Raw genomic sequence first — 24,612 nt, 5'->3', positions numbered from 1 at the left:
TTAAGGTAATCCTGGTCGCATGACTGGTGTGCGCAGGGGGCGGGGGAAACAACAGACACTGTGTTGTTTCCCCCGCTGATCGTCTGAACAAGCTCAGTGCCTCCTCATGTGGAGAGGTGGGTTTATACGGGGAGGAATGCGGCTACCCTATCTACTACAGCTTGAAACTGGAGCTGCATACAATACAAGGTGGGTCACAGAACTGCCACTTAGCTCCAAAGACCAGGAAGCAGTCTCAGAGAAAAGTCCTAGCTGAAATGTAGCAATTCTCCCCTAATACGCAAGAGTTTCTTACCTTTTCCCTGAAGTGCTTGTCTTCTGCTGCTGCAGCTGACAACAGTGATACCACAGCCTCATAGGTCTCCTTTTTGTTTTCAGTCAGAAGAAGGAGAGCCAAAGATTTCAGCACTTCTTGCTGAGGCAGGAGGCTGATGGAGGTTAAGGCTATCTTATTCTGCAAGAACTTTTCATCTCTTAAGGACTGTAGAGTCTGCACCATTAAAGCTAAAATGCAAACACATTTCAACAATACGTGAATTAAAATATTTTAACTTAAGTTATTTAAAATATTCGGCTGCAATCCTATACCCACTTCCCTGGGAGTAAGTCCCACTGAACTCAATGGGGCTTACTTTTGAGCAGACATGTATATAACTGCACAGACTATAGGATTACATATTAATAAAATAACATTGCCGAAGGCAAAAGGGGGAAGCAACAATGGCAAAAGGGGTGGAGCCAAAAATATCAGCATATTTTACTTTAAAATATTTTAGTTTAAAATATTTTAAACTATTTTTAAATATTTTTAAACAGCATATTTTACTTTAATAGTTACTCTATTGCCAGTAATTGCATTTTAGGACAGGCAATTCAACCTTTTAGAATGGGGAGAAAATGTGCAAAACTAGGAAAACACTACATGATTTGTGGTTGGGGGAAACAGGGTGGGGCCATCTGGGGAACCTAGGAGGGCTGGATTTGGCCCCTAGGCCTGAGGTTCTGCACTTCTGGTCTACTGCTTGTCAGTTATCCCAATTCATTTGCACTCAGGACACTGGAAATTTACAGTGGAGTCTTGCTTCTTAGTGAGCAACTGGATTGGATTCTGCCTGTATTCTTTTCTTTGAATCTTCACAAGTACAAAGGCTAGAAATGTACGGAGCAAGTCTAACCTGGCCTGATGGGGAGATCTACCACAGAGCTATGGCTGAATCGAAGCCTTGCAGGAACACACAACTGCAAGGGGTGGATGTGGGTCACCTTTTTTTCCTTGTGGATACTGGTCGTTCCCCCACCTTCCCATTGATTTCAATTGGTGGGAAATTACACCCCAACCCCAGAATTCACTGTTTCAGGGCCTTCCATTGGCTGCCACTGGTTGGAATACTGCAAGCAGTAGCTTTATACTCCCGGAGCTTTCCTTGAGTGTAACTGGGGCTTTGGCATAGATGCCCCCATTGGCAGAGCTCCTCTCCCCAGGCAGAGAAGGACCTCTACAGCATCTTAAACCCCTCCAGCCATCGGATCTCAGATTTAGAACTACACTGTTACTTTAAAAAAAAAGACACCTGAAAATTCAAAGAATATGTGAGAGGCCTTGTCCCATGCACCCTTGCCCCGCACCTTGACGACAGCCTTGGGCTTTTGAAGCAGCCCCCTTATCCAAGTGGATTCATGGTCATCTTACTTTCTTCAACCATGTGGATTATTTTAGTTTTTAATTTAATTTTATGTATTTATATACTGCCTTTCTGGGCAGAGCCACCACAAGGTAGTTTATAAAATTAAAAACGAAATACCAATAACATAAAAACTAAGGGCAGTGTCTGACATGAGCGCTAACATAAATTACATTGCACTAGTGTAAGGGATCTCTAGTGCAATGGCAATAACGTTAGCTGGCACTACAGGATTCCCCAGAAAATCCATCATGTCAGCTAATGCTATTGGTGTTGCGCTAGTGGTCCCTTACACTAGTACACTGTAATTTACTTTAGCAATCACGTCATATTGGATGCTGCTCTGAATGTTTTGCTGGGATCTTTGACATGGGAAACCTTGTTTGCGGAGGGAGAAATCCCATGGCCGCTAGACAGTGACTAGACAGCCATAGGATATGTGATTTTCTGGGAACTGACCTCTGAGGTCAGTTCCCGGAGAACCAACCTTGCCCCCCTCCCACGCTGCCTTGCAGGCAGTATGGAACAGCCCCAAGCTCCACGCTCGGAAGAGGAGCGTGGAGCGGCCAAAATGGGGCATTTCAGGGTGGGGAAAGCAGAAATGCCAGTACAACGCATCCTATGTGTCGTCCGGCAGTCTCCTCCCCGGCTCCGCCTTCCCACAGCTAGACAGTTGAAATCGGCTGTCTAGCTGCAAATGCAGGGCAGGAGAAGCGCGGAAGGAACGATTCCCTCCGTGCTTCTCCTGCCCTGCACTGGATAGGTGTTCGCCTCCGAGTTCGGAGGTGGCTGCCTATCCCCATAGGATTGTGCCCTTATTCTCTCTGCTTGTGGCACACTATGCAGTAAGATAATAGAAGTGTGAGTGAGTGTGTGTGTGTGTGTGTGTGTGTGTGAAGTGAGTGTTACGCTGTGGTTTGTATGCGAATGGATGTGCGACAGATCCTGCTGTGAGGTGGGAAGCTCAGCTACCTGGTCTTCAGATTGTTCCAAAATATGATCTACAGGTGTCATTTTGCCTAACCATCACCTTAGCTCATAGCACATCCAGTCATGTGTATGTGACTGTAAAACTAAGCATCCTCCTGGATTCTTTTGAGCAGCAAATAGAATCCTTTCATGCTCTGCTCTCAAAAGGTCTGAGTAACTTCCTTAAGAACCGAGTTATCTTCCTTACCTTCTCTTGCAAGCTGAAGCAAATAATTAGCCAGATCACTGACATTTTTACTAGCAAAATAGTTGTAATACTGAAAAACTGTGATGACTTCCAAGGACAGACTGGAAGAGAGGATAGGCTCTGCTCGCTCCAAGATGTGAGACACCAAGGTTTTGAATACTGTGTATGAGATAATAAAATAACCAATTAGCCATTAAAAAGAGCAAAATGACATTACTGGTGGCACTGTGCTGAATTGCATCTGATCATTTAAGATGTGTTTCTGCCATTGTGTTAGCTTTTAGAAAACAAGGTGTTCTAAACCATCATTAAACACAGGATCAAATGCTTTGTTCAGTTATACCCATATAACATCAAGGTTGCACAAGCAAAAGGCTTGGGCTGCTGATATGACCTGAAATCAATTAAACTTTAAAGCTGTCAGATTTGGTTGAATTGTGCCCTTTGTCTTTTATAGGTATGATCCCAAAGATATCTTTTAGAAATATTGCTTTTGAAAATTACTTCAGTTTTCTAAGAAGTTTTCCATGTAGGATTTGGAATGGAGGCTGCTGTATGAGCGCCCAAAGAACACCTGTGTGTGTGCATTCAAACACATGCACAGCTCTTTCAATATTAATCTTTAGATTGGGGGTCAGGGGGCTTCAAGCTTTAGGCTGCAAACCTATACAAAACTACTGGGAGTAAACTCCACTGAACTCAATAGGACTCATTTCCGTGTAGACATGCATAGGACTGCCCTGTAAATCATTTGGTAATTAAACAGTTAAACTCTTTTGTTTGCCTAAAAAGGCTTCTCCAGTCAGGCAACATATTTTAAAATATTTTAAATATAAATACTTATAAACGCTGCAGGTGGCAGGCACCACATGATACTCTTGCACTGGAGGGAATGCCTTCTAAGGTGGTGCCTGCCGCAACATGCACCTTCCTCATCTAAAACTGTGAAAGGTATGCATTTCCCCCTTCGAATGGTTTTATTTTTATGCAGACTTAACCAATAAATAATGGATATGTTCAAACGCATATGATTAACTAACAATGCAATCCTGTACATGCCTACTCAGAAGTAAAGCCCACTGAGTTCAGTGAGACTTACTCCCAGGTACGTGTGTATGGCATTGCCGCCTCAGGTGTCTTTAATCAGGTGATTTAAAATGTTTAACTAAAACTTAACTCAGGGGAAATAACAGCGGAAGCAAGGGGTCAGAGGTAAACAGGAAAGGAATATGCAATTGTTAGGCTTCGTTACAGGCTGTTACTCTAGAATAGGGGTGTGCAACTTGTGGCCTCCAGACGTTTTGGCCTACAGCTCCCATGATCCCTCACCATTGGCTATGCTGATGGGAATTTAATTGTCCAATGCTGCTGTAGAGCATGAGAACTAGGAGACTGAACCAAAATCTTCATGAAAATGGTGGGTTTTGAGGAAAGATTTGAAGGAAGAGAGATGGCATCACAGTGGTGTTCTGGGAGGCAGTTCCAAGCATATGGGGCAGTAAGAGAGAAAAGGCAGAATCCTGAAGATGCAAAGGACAGTTGAGCCTTACAGAATGAACTTCAGAGGTAGAAAAGAAATGTAATGGGGGCCGGTGAGCAGGGGCTGAAAGTGGCAGGATTTAGAAAGTGGGAGGCCAATACCACCACCACGATTGTCAATTTATTAATAAATCAATGTATTCATAATCATCATTTTATACACACACACACACACACACACTTTAAATCTTACATGCCACTTGCTGATGTTTAGCTATTACTAAATTTGGTGACTATGCAATGCTGCCAGGCTATACAAAGCAATTCAGGAGGATCCAAATGATTCTGATAAACTTGGTTATTAACAGACTTGAGTGTTAGCATTCCTCCATGAAATAATTGCTTGCTATTTTCGTAAGGTGGGTCTACACGTCTTACCCTCAAGAATCCACTGAGAAGTGTACATGACACATATGTTTCTATGCTATTAAAAGGAAATGGGTTGGATCCAGGATCTGCCTTCTGCAAGAGGAAGGACTCCACTCAAGGCAGGTCCCACCACCCAAGTTTTGGAGCCCCCTGTCTCCCTCATACCACAGCTCACCCCCTTCAGCAGGTCTCCTGACTCTTTGTGTAGTATTTTCAGGGGCCTGGAGGGGCAGCTGTCAGAAGTGGGGGGGAGTCCACTTCCACCAGCGAAGCTGATCTAGCATAAATGTGGATCCAACCCAAGGTGAGGAACTGTGGGCTATATTCTGACTGGTGGCAATCCTGGTCTGACCAAACATGCTAGTCTGTAAAACCCTGCATAAATCAGCACCTGCATCAACCATTAGGCTTCAAATGCATCTTAAGTTGTTTTGGTTTTGGGAAAATATGACAAAATATTTCAGTGTGAAAATATCATCTAAAATCTTTGAATTATGTGATGTAACTGATGAGGGCCGTGATTTTTGCTGCAGAGATTCTTGCAGACACTATCCATTGGTCAAACAGATCACACAGGGGACCTCTCTGCTGCTACTCTGGAAACACATTACAGTACTGCACCTGTTTCTGCAAGTCCTGGACACTCATCATTCACAGCTGTAGCAAAATTGATGTCCAGTTGTTTGATCATCTTGTCTGCTGAAGTATGATACACCCCAGAAGAATTGGTACATTTATTCCAGAAGGAAAGTAGGGAGATTCTTTTCTGAAAATCTGGAATTGCTGATGGGAAAGAAAATCGTGAAAAAAGTTAGCACTGTTTTCAGTACTGGGAAGAAAGATTAGGGATGAATAAATCTAATCACAACTGAGTGACATTTACAAAACCTAAGAAGCTCCTTCTTAGGAAAGTGGGCAGAAAATGCAGACTTCAATTGAGAGGGGTAAAGGGTTACATTTACTTGATAGATGAGAGGCAAAAAGCAGATCTGTTCTGGTTTAAAAGGATAACAAAACATTCAGTTGCCATGTACACATTTGGCATGATCCAGATAAATGTAAGCAGAGCAATCCCAAAGTGGTGAGAAGGGGGGCAGGAGGAGAGATTCCACGGTGGAGAAACCACTACTTCTAAACCCTTGCTGGCCTGCCCCAGCCAGGGCAGAAGGGGGGTGGGGTGTATTTTCCTGTGTTTATTGTCCCTTTAAGTGTCCACTTGACCTTTAATTCCCCCCTCTCATTAACACTAAATAGGAGGGAAAATAAGTACAATGCCCCCTTTTAATCCCCCATCGCCACTTCAGAAACCCCACCAGCAGTACATCTGCACCAGCAAACTTTGTGTCTGCATAGTGGGAGCTCTAGAGGCTACTCCAGGGGAATAAATGCCACCCTGCCAGCAGAGCAGCACTTCCACAGAGTTCTACAGCCTGGCTGACGGTGAGGGCTGGTGCGTAGGGTAGGCATGATCGGGCACCTGCTGAGGGCTCACACCCCAGCAGGGGCCCACTGACAAGTGCTCCCTGGATTTGCTCCTCCTGTTCCCCGTTGCCACCTGCTTGTTCACCTGCCCCTTACTCTGACCAAGACAGTAGGAGTGGTGAGAAACAGGAGTAGCAGATGCCACTGCCTACTTGCTCCCTGGCTCTCTGCCTGTCAAGTGAGTGGCAGCAATGATGAGAAAGAGGGTGAGGAGCAACAGCAGCTGGTGACAAAGGTGGCCACTGAGGGAGGGGGCCATTGTGGGTGTCATGCCCAAGGGCCCACAAAAACTGGGGGCTGGCCCTGTGTAGGATGGCAGCCTAATTTTGGCTGGATTGTTCCCCATACATGCTTGTAACAAGCATCTTCTAGATTCTAGGGCCAGTGCTATTCTTCACAGCCAGTCAGTGCAGAACATGCACATTACACTGCCACTAAAAAGCAATCTCCCAGACCACATGGTGGCAGAGAAACTCACTGATAATTCATTATAAAATGAACAGGAGGTGTTCATTAAATGCAGTCTTTCACTTGTGATGCAAATCCTTCATTTTGGTCTTCAGGGTATTTGTTTAACATGGGCTGTTGTTGGGTTATTTGAGGGTTTCCCCCTCCTCAAAAAAGCCATGCTGTTTGGGTTCAGACAACATGTCAACCTGCAGCCAGGCGGGTGATTATGCAAATGGCGCCCAGCGGGTGCCATGGCTAAAACAAGCCACTGTGGTTTGTTTAATCTATAATGACTGTCCAAATCAGGTCAGTGTGTGACGATAGCTGATGCAGCATGTAACAAGCAAGCAGAAACTGATCATCTGAATTATAGTCCCTACAAAGGTGACTGTTTAATTTGAATGATATAGTGGACATGAAATTATCTACTTATTGTGAAAAGATGCAGTTTTAAAGAAGTACATTACTGGTTGCCATCTTTACCACAGAAAAATGTGTAAAACTACAGAGAGGGTTTTGTACAGAGAGAGACACTCTATGGCCAGATTCTCATGATCGCAGGGGTAAAAGAAGCCAGCATGGCTTCTCCTCACGCCCCTGTGCATGCTGCACGCACGCCGGTTGTTCACATCATTAGCTGTGCTGCAGCGTGGGTTGGTATGTTGTGCAAACACAGCAGATGGCACAGGTGGCTTTGTACCCACCCTACAAACCCCACTCCATGTCACGGGTTGTAGGGTGGGTACGAAGCCACCGCTGCCGCACCATACGCCGGGTTTGGAGGACACACCAACCCGCACTGTGGCAGGGGTAATTATGTGAACAGCTGGAGTGCGCGCAGCAGGCACAAGGGCAGGGGGAGAATCCTCGATGGCTTCTTTTACCCCTGCGATCATGAGAACCTGGCCATAGAGTGTTTCTTCCCCTTCCACCAAATAAATTCAGCTAAAACAATCTGGGTTGGATCCGACGCTGTCATCCTGCTGATGGAAGCAGTTCTGTCAGCTGAATTGGAAGGAGGAAACCCTCCAGAGCAGATATTTCGATGGTGCAGAAAGCTGCAGTGGGGAGGAGAGAGTAACACAGTCCCGGTGCATTAGCAGATTTCTGCCAGCACCATGTTAAGATTGAACCCTCTTTATTTTCCTGTGTGTTTTTGCCATGATCTTTGTTGCTGTTCTTGATGGCTATTCTCTTTTAAATTGTGTTTTTGATTTTTGCAGATTGTATTTGGATTTTACTGTTAATTGTTTTTACTAGTTGTAAAATGTCTTGAAAGCTAAGCAGTGGAGAAAGGCAGAGTATTGTTGTTGTTGTTCAGTCGTGTCCAACTCTTCGTGACCCCATGGACCATAACACGCCAGGCCTTCCTGTCCTACCGTCTCTCCCAGAGTGTGCTCAAGTCCATATTCATTGCATTAGTGATGCTATCTAGCCATCTCATCCTCTGCTGTCCCCTTCTCCTTTTGCCTTCAGTCTTTCCCAGCATCAGGGTCTTTTCCAATGACTTTTCTCTCCGCATTAGGTGGCCAAAATATTTGAGCTTCAGCTTCATTATCTGTCCTTCCAATGAGCACTCAGGGTTGATTTCCTTTAGGAGTGACTGATTTGACCTCCTTGCAGTCCAGGGGACTCGTAAGAGTCTTCCCCAGCACCACAGTTTGAAAGCATCAATTCTTCGGCGCTCAGCCTTCCTTATAGTCCAGCTCTCACAGCCATACGTTGCTACTGGGAAAAGCATAGCTTTGATTAGACGGACCTTTGTCGGCAAGGTGATGTCTCTGCTTCTTACTATGCTGCGTAGGTTTGCCATAGCCTTCCTCCCAAGGAGCAAGCGTCTTTTAATTTCATAGCTACAGTCACCGTCTGCGGTGATCTTGGAGCCCAAGAAAATAAAATCTGTCACTGCTTCCGTTTCGTCCCCTTCTATATGCCAGGAAGTGATGGGGCCAGATGCCATGATTTTAGTTTTTTAATGTTGAGTTTCAAACCAGCTTTTGCACTCTCCTCTTTCACCCTCAACAAGAGGCTCTTTAGATCCTCTTCGCTTTCTGCCATTAGGGTGGTATCGTCTGCATATTGGAGGTTGTTGATAATTCTCCCGGCAATCTTAATTCCGACCTGTGATTCATCCAACCCGGCGTTTCTCATGATGTACTCTGCATATAAGTTAAATAAGCAGGGTGACAATATGCAGCCTTGTCATACTCCTTTCCCAATTTTGAACCAATCAGTTGTTCCATGTCCGGTTCTTACTGTTGCTTCTTGACCCTCATACAGGTTTCTCAGGAGACAGGTAAGGTGGTCTGGTACTCCCATCTATTTAAGAATTTGCCACAGTTTGTTGTGATCCACGCAATCAAAGGCTTTAGCGTAGTCAATGAAGCAGAAATAGACATTTTTCTGGAATTCTCTTGCTTTCTCCATGATCCAGCAATGTTGGCGATTTGATCTCTAGTTCCTCTGCCTCTTCGAAACCCAGCTTGCACTTAGGGTAGTTCTCGGTTCACATACTGCGGAAGCCTAGCTTGTAGGATTGTGAGCATAACCTTGCTAGCATGTGAAATGAGTGCAATTGTACGGTAGTTTGAACACTCTTTGGCATTGCCCTTCTTTGGAATTGGAATGTAAACTGACCTTTTCCAGTCTTGTGGCCATTGTTGAGTGTTCCAAATTTGTTGGCATATTGAGTGCAGCACTTTAACAGCATCACCTTTTAGGATCTTAAATAGCTCAGCTGGAATACTGTCATCTCTGCTAGCTTTGTTGTTAGTAATGCTTCCTAAGGCCCACTTGACTTCACTCTCTAGGATGTCCGGCTCAAGTCCAGCGAGCGCACTATCATGGCTATCAGGGACATTCAGATCTTTCCTGTATAGTTCTTCTGTGTATTCTTTCCACCTCTTCTTAATCTCATCTGCTTCTGTTAGGTCCCTGCCTTCTTTGTCCTTTATCATGCCCGTCTTTGCACAAAACGTTCCCTTGAGATCTCCGATTTTCTTGAAAAGATCTCTAGTCTTTCCCATTCTGTTGTTTTCTTCGATTACTTTATTTATTTATTTATTTATTTATTGAATTTATATCCTGCCTTTTTTCCTCCCAGGAACTCAAGGCAGCGTACATGATCTTCCTCCTTCCTCCATTTTATCCTCACAACAACAACCCTGTGAGGTGGGTTGGGCTGAGAGTCTGTGACTGGCCCAAAGTCACCCAGTGAGCTTCCATGGCCGAGTGGGGACTAGAACCCGGATCTCCCGATTCCCAGTCCAGCACTCTAGCCACTACACCACACTGGCTCTTGCATTGTTCATTTAAGAAGGCCTTCTTGTCTCTCCTTGCTATTCTCTGGAAATCTGCATTCAGTCGGATATATCTTCCCCTTTCTCCCTTGCTTTTCACTTCCCTTCTTTCCTCAGCTACTTGTAAAGCCTCATCAGACAGCCACTTGGCTTTCTTGCATTTCTTTTTCTTTGGGATGGATTTCGTTGCTGCCTCCTGAACAATGTTACGGACCTCCATCCATAGTTCCTCAGGCACTCTGTCTATCAGGTCTAATCCCTGAAATCTATTCCTCACCTCCACTGTATATTCATAAGGGATATGATTGAGGTCATACCTGAATGGTTTAGTGGTTTTCCCTGCGTTCTTTAATTTAAGCCGAAATTTTGCAAAAAAAGCTCATGATCTGAGCCACAGTCAGCTCCAGGTCTTGTTTTTACTGACTGTATAGAGCTTCTCCATCTTTGGCTGCAAAGTACATAATCAATCTGATTTCGATATTGACCATCTGGTGATGTCCATGTGTAGAGTCGCCTCTTGTGCTCTTGGAAAGAGTGTTTGCTATGATCAGCGTGTTCTCTTGGCAAAACTCTATTAGCCTTTGTCCTGCTTCATTTTGTACACCAAGGCCATGCTTGCCTGTTATCCCAGTGATTTCTTGACTTCCTACTTTAGCATTCCAATCCCCTATGATGAAGAGGACATCTTTTTTGGGTGTTAGTTCTAGAAGGTGTTGTAGATCTTCATAGAACCGATCAGCCTCAGCTTCTTCAGCATCAGTAGTTGGGGCATAGACTTGAATTACTGTGATGTTGAATGGTTTGCCTTGGATTTGTACTGAGATCATTCTATCGTTTTTAAGATTGTACCCCAGTACTGCTTTTCCCACCCTTTTGTTGACTATGAGTGCTAGTCCATTTCTTCTAAGGGATTCTTGCCCGCAGTAGTAGATATGATGGTCACCTGAATTAAATTCGCCCATGCTTGTCCATTTTAGTTCACTGATTCCCAAGATGTCGATGTTCAATCTTGCTATCTCATGTTTGACCACCTCCAGCTTACCTTGATTCATTGACCTTACATTCCAGGTTCCTAAACAATATTGTTCTTTACAGCATCGGACTTTCCTTTCACCACCAGACACATCCACAGCTGAGTGTCCTTTCGGCTTTGGCCCAGCCGCTTCACTCTTTCTGGCGCTACTTGGAAATTCCCTCTGCTCTGCTCATCTTCCAGCGTCATCTCTTTTAGCCTTGTGATACGTTCCATGGGGTTTTCTTGGCGAGAATACTGGAGTGGATTGCCATTTCCTTCTCCAGTGGACCACATTTTGTCAGAACCCTCCACCATGACCTGTCAGTCTTGGGTGGCCCTGCACGGCATAGCTTATGGCTTCACTGAGTTACGCAAGCCCCTTCGCCACAACAAGGCAGTGATCCATGAAGGGGAAAGCAGAGTATAAATGTTTTTAAACATTCAAATCAATAACATTTTAGAAAACAGGTGTTGTGCTTGTGGATAGCCAACAAAATGTTGGAACTTGCAAAATGTGGGCTAGTGCAGTATTATTAAAAGGCTGCAGGAAATTCATAAGCCAAAATAAACAGGGCCTGGGAGAGTGGCCAAAGTCTCAAAAAGCATCCTTCCCACAACTACAATATTCCTGAGATGGATAAGGATCCACATTGGTGCTTTCTCAAGTGCTGCCTGTATCACCTTTAAGGGAACACTTTCATGTTAAAGAACTGAAATGAGACAAGATCATAGCAGTGCAGCCAGGTAATTATAGACCCTGGACTTAATGGTCTCACATGGGGCACTGTAGATAACCATGTGTATTACTTCAGTTGTGAAGTTACTGATATGTTAGAGAGAGAAAACCCGTTTGCCAACCCTGATTTTACAAAAATGCTCTGGGCATGTGCATTTAAACTCACATAAATCATAACACCATCATGACTACAAGAATAAAACGGGAGTTTGCTTTTGTTGTCCTGATGCGAAACACATTTACTTGGGAATAAGCACCATTTGGTTGTAGAAAAAGATAATATTTTTTAAAAATAAAAATAACAGAATGAGCATTTGTAACCATGTACATGCCTAGCCAGCCCGACACCGGACAATATTTTTTTCAAAAAAATAAAAAGGAAGGAAGGATGCTGTGGTGAGCAGTGTCAGCCTCAGTGGGCTCTGGCATGCCTGTTTCCCACTGCCCCCATCACCTGCTATTCTTTGGGTAGTCATTGGGGCCCTGTTGGGCTGCAGGGCCCGGGACTTTACCCCCAAGGTCCACTCCTAATTTCACCACAGCAAAAGAGCCCAAAGCAAACTCGCGCCTAAACAGTGAAAAACAGATCTTTATCAAGGAACACAGGAAGCTGCCTTATCCTGAGTCAGACCATGGGTCCAGCTAGCTCAGTGCTATCTATACAGAATGGCAGCCACTTTCCAGGGTCTTAGACTGAGGATTTTCTCAGCCCTACCTGGGCACAGGACCACTGAGGTATGGCCCTTTCTCAGGCAGTCTGATCCTCAGAGGTAAGTCCCATTTAGCTCAATAGTAATTCTTCTCAGGTAAGTGTGCACATGATTGCAGACTTATCTTACAGCCTGATCCCATGCATGTCTATTTGGAAGTATGTCGCACTGTGATCAATGGGACTTACTCCTTGGTAAATGTATTTAGGATTGCAGCCTTCGGGAGTAAGTCCCATTAAACACAGTGGGACTCACATCTGATAAGATCGCACTGCACATCATACTTGAAGAATATTTAAATATATATTGTTCTTTTTCAAATGGGAACTGTCTTTGCCATTTCTTACCTTCACTTATAGGTCTGAAGTTCCCCATATTCTCACTGCTGATCTCTGTAAGATTCTCAATCACTAGAATCTGCTGAGATAGCTTGTCTAGGAGGTATCTTGTTAGAAATTGAGTTTTGTTGGAAAACACAATTTGCTAGTAAAACAACCAAGGAAGAGCAAAATTATAGACTTATGTATGCATTATGTATAATAAAATTATCTGAATAAAAAATTCTGCTGAAATACTTAATGTGGAAGAACGTAATTTTGGCAAGTTAGCACAATATTTCATAATACAAGTGGGACTTGCAACAAACTCTTGCAGTACAGGGTTCCAGCCAGGCAGCCAGCCATGCCCAGTTCCCCAGCCCGCACTAGTATTCTGGTTCCACCCACCCACAGTCAACCAGCATTCCATGCCCACTGAGCAAGCTCAGTCCTCATTGGATGGTTTTTGTGGTAGTTTCCTGCTTCAGACTTTCTCCCTAAAGATGTTATATACTTCTGCTAACCCTGAGGTTCCCCCAAGCCTACCGAAAACTCCCTCTTGTGTGTGGATGGTGCCATTTTGGCTACATAAGGATCAACATTCAGAGAACAAGTTCAATATTAGTATATACGATCATATGTTTTAATGCTTGCGTATTCCATAGTTATAGTGATCTTTTGCAGAAATCCTTTTCTGAACAATTCAGAGAAAGTAGAGAACTAGAGTTATGACAATATAATCTCTTTGAATTTATTTAGATTCATGGTCTCAACCTATGAGCTGCTATGAGTTTCTCCTAGTGTATACAGTTTGGCCCCTATCCAGAGAAAATTACAGCATGCCCCTATTCATGTTTACTCAGAAAAACCCATTAAATTTAACAAGGCTTACTTCCAAGTAAGCCTGCATAGGATTGCAGCCATGCATAAAAAAAGTCCCAATGTCTTCCTCCCTATTAAGTATGGAGAATTACAACCTAAGGATGCAATCCTATGCATGTTTAGACAGAGAAAAGTCCTACAACATGCTGGCTGGGGCATGCTGGGAATTGGAGGACTTTTTTCTGTCTAAACATGCATAGTATTGCGTCCCTAATCACACAAGAGGCATTAATTTGTTCTCCATGGCTTGTAATTGAAACATTTTATGGTACTTGGTTGCTGAATATTCTGAAATTGTATTTTATTGTGACTGGTTTATTTTTAAAATATATTTTTTTAATATGATTTCATTAATATGTTTGTTGAATCATATTTTATGCTGTAAGCCACCTTGGGAAGACTATGGTCTTGAAAGGTGGCTAAGAAATTTTTAAGATAAAGTAAAAAGTGTCAATGGGATTTATGCATGAGTAACTTTCCCTGGATCAGGGCCTAATATAGTCTGCTGGTTCTACAGACATGTACCCTTGTCAGCCTCTCCATGGCAGCAGAGACGCTGCCTTTGTCCCTTGTTTTTCCTACACTGATCTTAGTGCATGAGAACTACAAATGTGCACAGGACAGGAAAAAGAAACACAGGAGTGATGAAGGACAAAGCAATACAAAAGAAATTAAATCTGACAAGAGGGCAATGGTTTGTACATAGCCTACAAATCAGGCACAAACATGTCTCCATTTAACATCTGTTATTAGAAAAAGCACACACACAAAGACATGCAACCCTATATAAAGAGAGGTACCTGAATTAGCTGTGTGCAATACTGCAAGTGCTTCACTATGGTGATATCAAGGCTTTCGTTCCCTGTGGTCAATGGAAGAGGGCTTCCAGCTACACTGGTACCAACTCCTGTGTCTTCTGTCAATGCTTCGCTGAGATGCCCTCTGGCTTCTGGGTGTTCTGACCTGTAACTGTTCATGCTGGGAGGTAAGTGAGCGATTTGATTTTCTTTTTTATGTAGGCTCAACATGACTAACGCCATGCAAAAGAGGGATTGTTGAAAGCACCGACCTGTAACCAAACATCCCTTGGTTGGCCAGAAACCTTTTAATGCATACATCGTATCTCAAATTGGCAGTAGCATAAGGTAGCAAATGCCAAATAAGTGTCCATATTTAAAGGATATATTGCTTCCACAGTGGACTACTTGTTTCTCTGAAACAATGACCCTTTTGTAAAGAGCTCTTGCAATGAAGTCTTTGAAATCAGCCTTCATTAGAACTTGTTTTCTTTAAAACACACACACACCCAACCACCCTGGTCTGTTGACAACATACTTTGCCAAACTGTTTTGTGGGTTTAACTGAATTATAGATCTGTGGTTTTCAAAACTTATACAATTAAGACTTAATCTGTCAGTGCTTTACTGGCACATGATTAATTGTCAGCCAAGAAAGAAAAAGGGGGAAGCTGTTGGAACAGGTGACATGATGATTTCATCTGGTGTTTCAGGCACAGGAGTCACACAGGTTTAGGGCACAATCCTATGCAAGTTTAGATGGAAAAATGTCCTATAAATCCCAGCATTCCCCAGCCAGTTGGCTGGGGAATGCTGGGATTTATAGGACATTTTTTCCATCTAAACATGCATAGGATTGTGCCCTTAGTGTTTCTTTTAGTCACTGAATAATGCGAATCTCACTGTTTAAATAATTATTTCGCTCTTCAATTATTCCAGCATTTCTCAGTGAACTGCAGATGACAGAACACTGAGAAGTAGAGGCTAAGAGGATCCAAGGTTGTACAGTGTAATAGGTTTGGATGGTTCAAATCAGCAACAGGGGTATTATCAGGTTTTCAGGATCTCCATTAGAACAAGATCAAGTTACTTAAGGGTGCAATCCTATGGGGATAGGTGGCCGCCTCCGAACTTGGAGGTGACCACCTATCTAATGCAGGGCAGGAGAAGCACGGAGGGGATTGTTCCCTCCGCACTTCTCCTGCCCTGCCTTTGTGGCTAGACAGCTGATTTCGGCTGTCTAGCCGCAGGAAGGCAGAGCGGGGGATGTGTTGTACTGGCATTCCCCATCCTGAAACGCCCCCCAGAATGCCCCGTTTTGGCAGCACCACGCTCCTCTTCTGAGTGCAAAGTGTGGGGCTGTTCCGCGCTGCCTGCAAGCGTGGAAGGGGGGAAGGTCAGTTCCCGGAAAACCACATATCCTATGGCCGTCTAGCTGCTGACTAGCGGCCACAGGATTGCTCCCTAAGAATCTTAAGCAAAGTCTTTTACACATTCTGCTAAGGTGCTTTCACCAGGTTTGACCCTGCATTGACCAGAATTGATGAACTGTTTCAGAATGCAGGGATCATACCTGTAATGGCCATTTCAGAAATAATGGTATCTATTCCGATACAAATTAAGAAAAAGCTAGGGAACAAGCATGCTGGTGAAGGCAAAATGGTGCCTTCACTTGGTCCCTTACACTTGATGGTGCCCTTATGATATGAAAGTGCCATGAAAGTTTAGGAACATGGGAAGCTGCCTTATACTGAGTCAGACCCTGGGTCCATCTAGCTCAGTATTGTCGACACTGACTGGCAGCAGCTCTACAGGGTTTCAAGCAGGGTTTTTTCCTGCCCTACCTGGAGATGCCGGGGATCGAACCTGGGACCTTCTGCATGCAAGGAATGTGTTCTACCACTGAGCCGCAGCCCTCCCCTAGAAGGCTGCTTCTAGATATAACCAACCAGGGTATCCCCTCAGTATTGGTCCATTTCTGCATTCCTTGTGCTTTAGTGAGGCTCTCAAAGGCCTATTGTCTTGAAGGCCTATTGTCTCATCTCTAGCTATAATGCAGGATGAACACAGAGGTTTACTTTCTTAGGGTGATCCTCTCTCCACATTAGAAGCAACAGTGTACTGAGGCTTTCCTTCCTTTGAAATGATGCATTCAAAGTGCGTGAGAGATTCTGAATATGCAGGCACTCTGCAAACAAAAATGAAAGAGAGGCTCCTTCCATACTATCAGGGCTAATTGCACTTTTTTCAGGTTGTTCATCTCTCTGTGTCCCATCCACACTAGTGAGCATGACATAACTGCAGTGGGTGGGGAAGGTGCAATTTTTGGGGGAAAAAATTCCAAGCAATCTTTAACAAAAATAAAACAAATTATTTATCACTAAGCATTCATTTCAGCGCAAAAATCCATTATTACCCATGAAATGTCAAAACACAAAGTAGTATTCACTGTTTTTTAAAAGTTTATCACCAGAAAGGTGTTTACTGCTAATTCAAAGAACAATTTTAAAAAATTCAGGGGGTTATAAAATGGTGCCCACCACAAAGCTTATAATGAACATATGCTGAGCTGTGATAGTGCTGCCTGCCAGCTACAGCACTGCCCATGTCACAGAAGTCATCGAAGTCATAGAATCGTAGAGTTGGAAGGGGCCTACAAGACCATCGAGTCCAACCCCCTGCTCAGTGCAGGAAGCCTGATTCCCAGGCTGTCTCGCATCCAAGTACTAACCAGGGCTGACCCTGCTTAGCTTCCGAGATCAGATGAGATCAGGCATACCCAATGGCCAACACAATCGCTTCAGCAACATAAGCTGGCATCAAATGACTCTGTGTGAGCACCATGTCAAAACCACACATCTTTAAAAAGACAGAAGAACAGCGTTAAGGGCATCTACACCTGCGGAAATTACACCACTCCTTCATCCTTCTAAAAAAACACACAACTTCAACTTTCTGCAATAACAAAAAAGATGAAAGAACTGGGAAAACACAGGAGGATTACAAATGGATGACATCATACAGACCCTCCCATAAAATGTGAGCGAACAAGGCAGTGCAAGTCCACACTAAACGCCTGGTGTGGAAATAGCTAGGCTCCTTTTTGGCTTTGCTCTCCTGTGTTGTTGCTTCAGCCAGGTTTGAGGCAGAGGCAGGCAAAGCAGAATGTTCTATGGGTAAATGTGCTGTATTTTCCCTCCTTTCCTTGCTCCTTGGTGACAATATTTAACAACAGAAAGGCCACAAAGAAAAATATCCTTCTTGTCCACAAGACAGTTTTGACCGGGGTCGGTGGGAGGTGCACAAAGAGCATAACTGACAAGGCCAAAACCAAAGTACTGCCCATTATTCTAAAGCAGTGTTCCCCAACCTGGTGCCCTCCAGAAGTTTTGGATGACAACTCCCAGCATTCCTAACCATTGGCTATGCTAGCTAGGGCTGATGGGAGTTGAAATCCAAAACCTCTGGAAAGCAGCAGGTTGCTGGAAGGCTACAAAGGAAGCCTGCACTGCCCTGCTTCAATCAGGCAGTTTTAACCCACTGCAAAGAATCATGGAGCAAGAGAGAAAAGGCAGTGGAATTAGTTAGCCTAAGAAAAACCAAACCTATGCCAAGGAAGGAACTATAAGTTACTGATATCCAGCTAGCAGGGCTGCCAGATCATCTCACAGAGAGGTGGTGCCAAACATGAGCTTCAGAAGGAGCCGATACAATCGCAGCATCTTCCTGCTCCATTTTGTTCCTCTGCCCACCCTCCTCCTGTTCTTGCTGCAGAGCTATGCCAATGGGCAGATGGTACAACAGCTGTATTCTTTTCAGCTGTCTCAGGTAGCATTTAAAGAAAGAGGGCTGACCATCTGTGGCTGATGACCTGGCACTCCTGCTGGTCAGCTGCTTACATTTCTTATTTTTTAATCATGACATTTTAGCAAAATGATAAATAATACGTGGGAAACATTATAACCAGTTCTGCTAATCATTTTTTTCAGTGCTCTAGGTAGGAAATCTCCGATCGATTATTTCCCCCAATATTTAGTTTCATCTTACTTGAATGACCAATGTGTACCAAGATAATTGACTAAAAGGACGGGTGCAGGAGCTTGATGTAATCAAGAAGTGCACAATATTGGCATTCTTACCTGTTTTTCTCAACCTCAGTGTCAGAGAATACGGAGTCTGCACCTCGACCACCACTGCAAAGCTCATCCGTACCACCATCATCCTCAAAGTCAGAGGTGTTGAGGAAATCGAAGCTCTCCAATGCACTCTCAACTGTTAGGCTTAAGCTGGATGATCTGCTGTGATTTACTGCTGGTCTGCACTGCAGGAGCAAAGGCAAAACGAGTATGCGAGAATCAAGAATGGTTTTAAGCACTGTGTACATTTCTTTGGATAAGGCGAACATTCAGCCTAATTAAACTGGGTGTTTTATGTTTTCTTCAAATCCATGGAATGAATTAGCTGCATTTGCCATACTTGCCTGCATTTATCTATTCTTCCCCAGATTTTAGGATTTCACTTTTTATGTGTTGTGAGAGGCATCAGCCAAAGAAGGATGTGACTTATGGAACATCATTTGGGCAATGGCAATAGGGATGCAGCTCCAGTAAAGCTGGAGAGATTCCATCTAATATAAGCTAGATGGGATGGAATGGTGGGTTCTGTTAATTAAGAAGTCCTTCCCATGGAAAGCCCTAACCAGCCCCCATCTGGTTTTTAATGCACCCAAAGAAAAATCACAGCAGGCTCATTTTGGGGTGGCAGCTCTTGGTGGCTTGCTGTAAGCTTTCTTAGGATGCCTGACAACATCCTAATACCCCAATCCAAATCTCCATGTGTATTCTAGTCTGCATATATGAAGCACCTATGTGAGTGGGCAGCTCCTTTTATTTCAATGGAAGGTGCATGTATTCATCATCCCTTTCTGAATGTAGTGCTGCCCCTTCCATTGAAATGAATGGGTCACACCTTGCAGATGGGAGAGATCCTGGGTCTACACTTTCACTCTTCTCCTCTAGAACCATGTTTTTAAAATAACCTATTAGTAATTCTCTGGATTTTCCTGGAGTGATCACATTCTACAATAAATGCAATTGCCCACAATGTGCGGCATAATCCTGGCCCTGCACATTCTTAAACTGTCTGGAAGTAGGATTGTCAACCAAAGAAAGGGCTTTTAGTTGACAGTCTTCTTTTTCATTATAATTAGCGTTATAATATACCAATATAGAATATATTAATTTATATCAGGGTTTCCCTTTATAAGGTATATTCCACCATTGTCTTCCCTTACTCAGAGTAGTCTACTGAGCTAGGTGCTCACTAATATCAGCGATGGAAATTTCTGCTATTGCTCAAGCTTCAAAATCTTACCTTAGCACAAAAAATCCTGTGCCTGACATTGGTGGGTTACCAGTTGCCAACTCCCTAGTACAAGGGTATTTCTCTACTGACATCTATGTTTACTTTAAACTCTTTTCAACAAGCAAGAAAATATTGGGCAGTATCCAAGGCTAGCTCTAACATTGCAGTACAGTAAGCAACCCTAGTACAATGTCAATAGCATTAACTGGTGCGACGGTTGGATACTGCCCATTGTAATTATAATCTTTCTGAAGAAAGGCAGAATTATCACATATTTAGATTTGGTTCAATAGGGGACTCAGGTTCCTATGTTTGAATTTTTACAAATCAGAAGCTGTCTTAATAACAGCTAAGACATTTTGGATTGGTGTAGTTCATGTCATCGAAGAGATTATAGGATATAAGCTACCAGTAGCCTTGACTGGGTTGATTAGGCAAACAATACCAAATGAATTACTTTATTTATTTATTTAATTTCTGTACTGCCCAATAGCCAAAGCTCTCTGGGTGGTTCAAAAACATCTAAAGCATCTAAAGGCTCCCTAAAGGAGCACCCGACCACCCCAATTTTGCCCCGTTCCAGCAATCTGTCATGGAATTATTCCTCCCACCCTCTTTTCTTCAATATGTGCAGTTTTCCATGAAGAAGCCAATATCCCTAATTATCCAGGGCAGCATCTGAAGGCTCCCCATGAGAACACCCCACCACTCCAATTTTGCCCTGTTCCAGCAAACTGTTGCAGAGTTATAGCTCCCAAGCCCCCTTTCTTCTTCTCTTGCCACTTCTCCCTGCTTGCAGTGACATGCTTCTCTGCTTCTGTCATCCCGAGACCATAGTAGATCATTACTGTGATACATACCTTATGCGCATAAGGGCTTATGCCCTTAAGCCCTTACTGAAAGCCCTTAGTGCAAGCATCAAAGAGAAATGTAGTTACAAGACATCAGAGACATGACTTCACACAACATCATAGAAGCTAAGTAATGCAAACATCAGAGAAGCACATAATCACGGAGGCTAGTTACTCCCACTGGCAAAAAGGAAGTGCAGCATGATTCTGAAGGCTCGAAAGAGTGCTCTAGCACTTTGATGTGTTGGAAAGGCAGACTAGTTATTCTAGATACCTAGATTACTGACGGCACAGCCAGGTGAAAGACACACCCCTAGGAACACCCCAATCATACCAAATTTAAATCGGAGGGATGGACACACAGAAGCTGAACCGCAAGGGAGCCAAAAAGAAAAACAACAGAGTAAAAGTACTCTGCAAAAATGTGGCTTCCCCACAGGTAAACTCAGGGGTGGCTATGGACTGACCACAATGTCATGTGCTGCAAAGGATGTCCAAATGGTCCCAATCCACAGCAAATCACCTGTGAAAACAGGTTTCTTATGGCAAGCTTCTGCCTGCTATTGGCTTGCCAGGTAAAAACAAGTATCACATGGAATGGCTTAACTCCCATTGATGTTTCTACTGACATAAATCTATATACACTCTAGCAATAAAACCATGGGCAGGATATAGTGTCATGAATGCAAATTACATGGGCTTCCACACCACAAGATGTTGCTGTACGTGTGAACTTCCATGCGTACGTGGAAGTACATGGGCCTAAGGGAGCCTTTAACTACAGATGTGGTGTGTACACAGCGGATTAACTTCAACTCCCATCAGCCCCAGCCAGCATGGTCAATGGTCACAAATGCTAGGAGTTGTCCAAAATATTTGGAGAGAACCAGGTAGGGGAAGGCTGCCTTAGTACTAGTATACCGGCCCATGTGCTAACACACCTAACTAGAAAAAAAGATGGAAACTGGGGAGATTAGTCTTTGTCAAATGAGAGTAAGGTGGTGCTATATCTAGCTGGTTATACAGACTAGTGTAGTATAATGTTCAGAACAAAAGGGGTTATCAAGTGTGCTCAGTTAGTGCTTGAGTTCTCTGGGAGGTGTGGACGCTTCGTGACTGGACCAAATTTCATGCCAAAGCTCTGGATTGGCCAATTCAAAAGTACCCTTATGGGTTAGTTGGTCAGGTGCTGACATGGCAATCATTCAGGCATTTGCATGATTTCCCCTGGTTGCAGGAAACAACCCTCTTTAATCTAATTAAGAAGGAAGCAACCGTAGCGCACAATACGCATGCCAGCATATTTTATTTATTTTATTTTATTTATTTAATTTCCATACTGCCCAAGAGCTGAAGCTCTCTGGGCGGTTCACAAAAATTAAAACCAAAAAGCACACAGTAAAACAATATAAAATATTAAAATATCTGAAGTTCCTCTGTAACACAGATGCTAAATTAGATCAAAGAGGGATAGAAAACACTGGTGTACAGCTGGGCCTGTCTGGCTCACACCAGATGGGCTGCAAAATCCCAACTGGTGGATCTGCTCCTGATGATGTCAGGTGACATGATGTTGCAGGGGAAGGACCAGCATAGCGGACCACAACTCCCATATTGGGGTTTCTTTTAGTTTCCCTACTGTGTATTCCCATCTAAGGTGTCCTTGATTTGTGGGCAAGTCGCAGGAAAATGTACTTTGAAATGGGGAATTTTTGAAAGGGGACACTTATTTCCTTGCAGGGGGAATCTGTAGGGCAGGAAGAGGTAACCCCTTTCAGCATGAGGGTCGAATTCAATTTCAGAGAAGCTCTCAGGGGCTGCATTCCAGTGGTGGGTGAAGCCAAATGCAAAGAAGCACTGCCAAAACACCAAATATACCAGCATATTTTAGCTTAAATCGTTTACCGCCAGTAAATAAGCATTAGGATAGGCATTTCAACTTTTTAGAATGGAGGAAAAATGTGCAAAAGCTGGAAAACAACCAAATGGTTGGTGGCCATGGGATAGGGGGAATGGCCACCTGAAGAACTCCGGAGAGCTGTATTAGGACCCCAGGAGAGCTGGGTTTGGCCCACAGGCCTGAGGTACCCCATCCCTGTGCTAGGGGAATGGTGGGACGTGAAAATGCTTAATAGCCTGAAAGAACAGCCAAGGGTATCATAATGTGATGGCCTTAAACTCGCATGAATTATGGCTGACCTTTCCATTTTGGCTGAATCTACACATAGCAGTTATACCGTTATCATACCGCTTTCATAACTATTGGTACACATGACACCAATGGGCACCAATAGTTATGATAATGGTATGATAATGGTATAACTGCTATGTGTAGATTGCTTTGGGCATACACCATGACCTCACCCCTCTTATTCTTGAATGGTGCTTCAATTCTGTATCATAATATGTGATCTGTATTCTCCCATGCTTGATGTAGGAAGGGCTACTTTCTCCCGCTGGAACCACAACAAGTAACTTTGAACAACTGAGCTTTGGATATAATGAGGGTTATGTTGTACTACACTTTTTATAATTAATGATGTTGAATGTGTTCATTTAGATTTCCTATCTGGAACTGAACTTACCTTCAACATCTCATCCAGGTGTATTACTTCTTGGTCCAAATCCTGGAATTCTTTAAACTGCTCTTTATGAGGCTCAAGTGCTAAAATAAGCCCTTGCAATGCTTCTTCTAGGCTTCCATCAACACAGGATTTATAACCTTCAGATTCACCACTTATTGACCCCTCACAATACAGCTTTTCAGGTGTCATTGGGCATTCTCCGGAAGTGAGTCTTTTAACCAGCTGCTTCGTGATGTTGCCTTCAAAAGTATCCAGTTCCACTGGTTTGAGCTCTGATAACTCATCCGTGTCCTGAAGGAGTGATACTGGGGCACTATTGTCTAGGAACAGGCTGTTGTTTCTTGAACATGGAGACTTTTGGCAAACTTCAGAATCTACACTTGAACTCTTATTTTCATCTAGCACATGCTCTTGTGATTTCAAGTCTTTGGATTCAGATGTGGAGTCCACAGATGAGCTTGTACTGATATTGTCCGTGGTTTGAATTTTTAATAACTTTTGCCCATTGTGTTCTGGGGGTGTGACAGTAATTTCAGGATTAGAATTATCTATGGCAGAGGAAGAACCTATTGAACTGGATGACATTGTGCAGTCTCCACTGGGAATATCACTGAAGCTGAAAGATAATGACCTTTTCTCATTTCCTGTTGTTCCATTTTCAAAGACATCATCGGGAGAATTTGACTGCAAAGATAATAAAAACTGTTAAAGCTAGAAAGCAGAGGAACTTTCCATACAGTATGAAACAAAATTAATTTTAAGCAGCTATAAACAGAAAATGGAAGAAGGTAAAAGTTTGTTGACTTCTGTGAACCCAAGACTCAGGATTTGTAAAAGAAATTTACTTTTTATTATATTTATTAGAAAAAAGAAAGAGGAAGATATTAAAAGGCTATTCAAAACCATAGCAAACAGGAAAGATCAGAATTGGTAAAGAATGAATATAGGAAGGTTCCAAATCAATCTGGAACTGAGGTTCTGTGAGAGGTACTGCAAATTCACTTAAATTTCATGCACAAAGCGGAATAACTAAATGTTTTGTATTTTGCTGACCAGATGTTATTTACTAGAAAATAATGGTTTGGAATAGAGTACACACCAGTGAAATATCACATGGCATGACCTTGTTGGTATTACTACATGTTGACAGATATAGGATTAAGGTGTTAGAGGTCATCTTGCTCAGCATCTTTGAGGCATTTTTTAAAAGTTTTAACAAAATACCACAAAAAAATTAAGCAGCCTTAAATCCCACTGAAATCAGTGGAGCTTAAATGTGAAATTTAACTTCTAGACTGCTCCCAATTTATTTTACTTTATTTGTATCCTCCTTTTCATCCAATTGGTTCCCATTTAA

The 24,612-nt window shown here is 43.2% G+C and overlaps 1 protein-coding gene across 3 annotated transcripts in view; it reads right to left on the bottom strand.

Annotated features, from left to right (window-relative positions):
- RIPOR2 (RHO family interacting cell polarization regulator 2) overlaps positions 1–24,612 on the bottom strand; it is a 119,769-nt gene that overhangs the window by 7,960 nt on the left and 87,197 nt on the right. For 2 of the 3 annotated variants that reach the window (XM_084850098.1, XM_084850096.1), the window contains 7 exons: positions 23,256–23,939; positions 18,595–18,776; positions 14,459–14,636; positions 12,807–12,942; positions 5,389–5,550; positions 2,860–3,018; positions 296–504 (listed from right to left, as the gene is read on the bottom strand). In XM_084850098.1, the coding sequence (XP_084706224.1) occupies positions 296–504; positions 2,860–3,018; positions 5,389–5,550; positions 12,807–12,942; positions 14,459–14,636; positions 18,595–18,776; positions 23,256–23,939 (1,710 nt within the window). The remainder of the gene's footprint in view (positions 1–295; positions 505–2,859; positions 3,019–5,388; positions 5,551–12,806; positions 12,943–14,458; positions 14,637–18,594; positions 18,777–23,255; positions 23,940–24,612) is intronic. The other variant, XM_084850097.1, reaches the window with a different exon arrangement.

Source organism: Heloderma suspectum, chromosome 4, assembly GCF_057233095.1.
Source record: "Heloderma suspectum isolate Gila_16-S chromosome 4, 16-S_ref, whole genome shotgun sequence".
Classification (NCBI taxonomy): domain Eukaryota; kingdom Metazoa; phylum Chordata; class Lepidosauria; order Squamata; family Helodermatidae; genus Heloderma; species Heloderma suspectum.
Note: the sequence above shows the minus strand (reverse complement) of the source record. Positions and strands in the feature narration are given on the sequence as shown.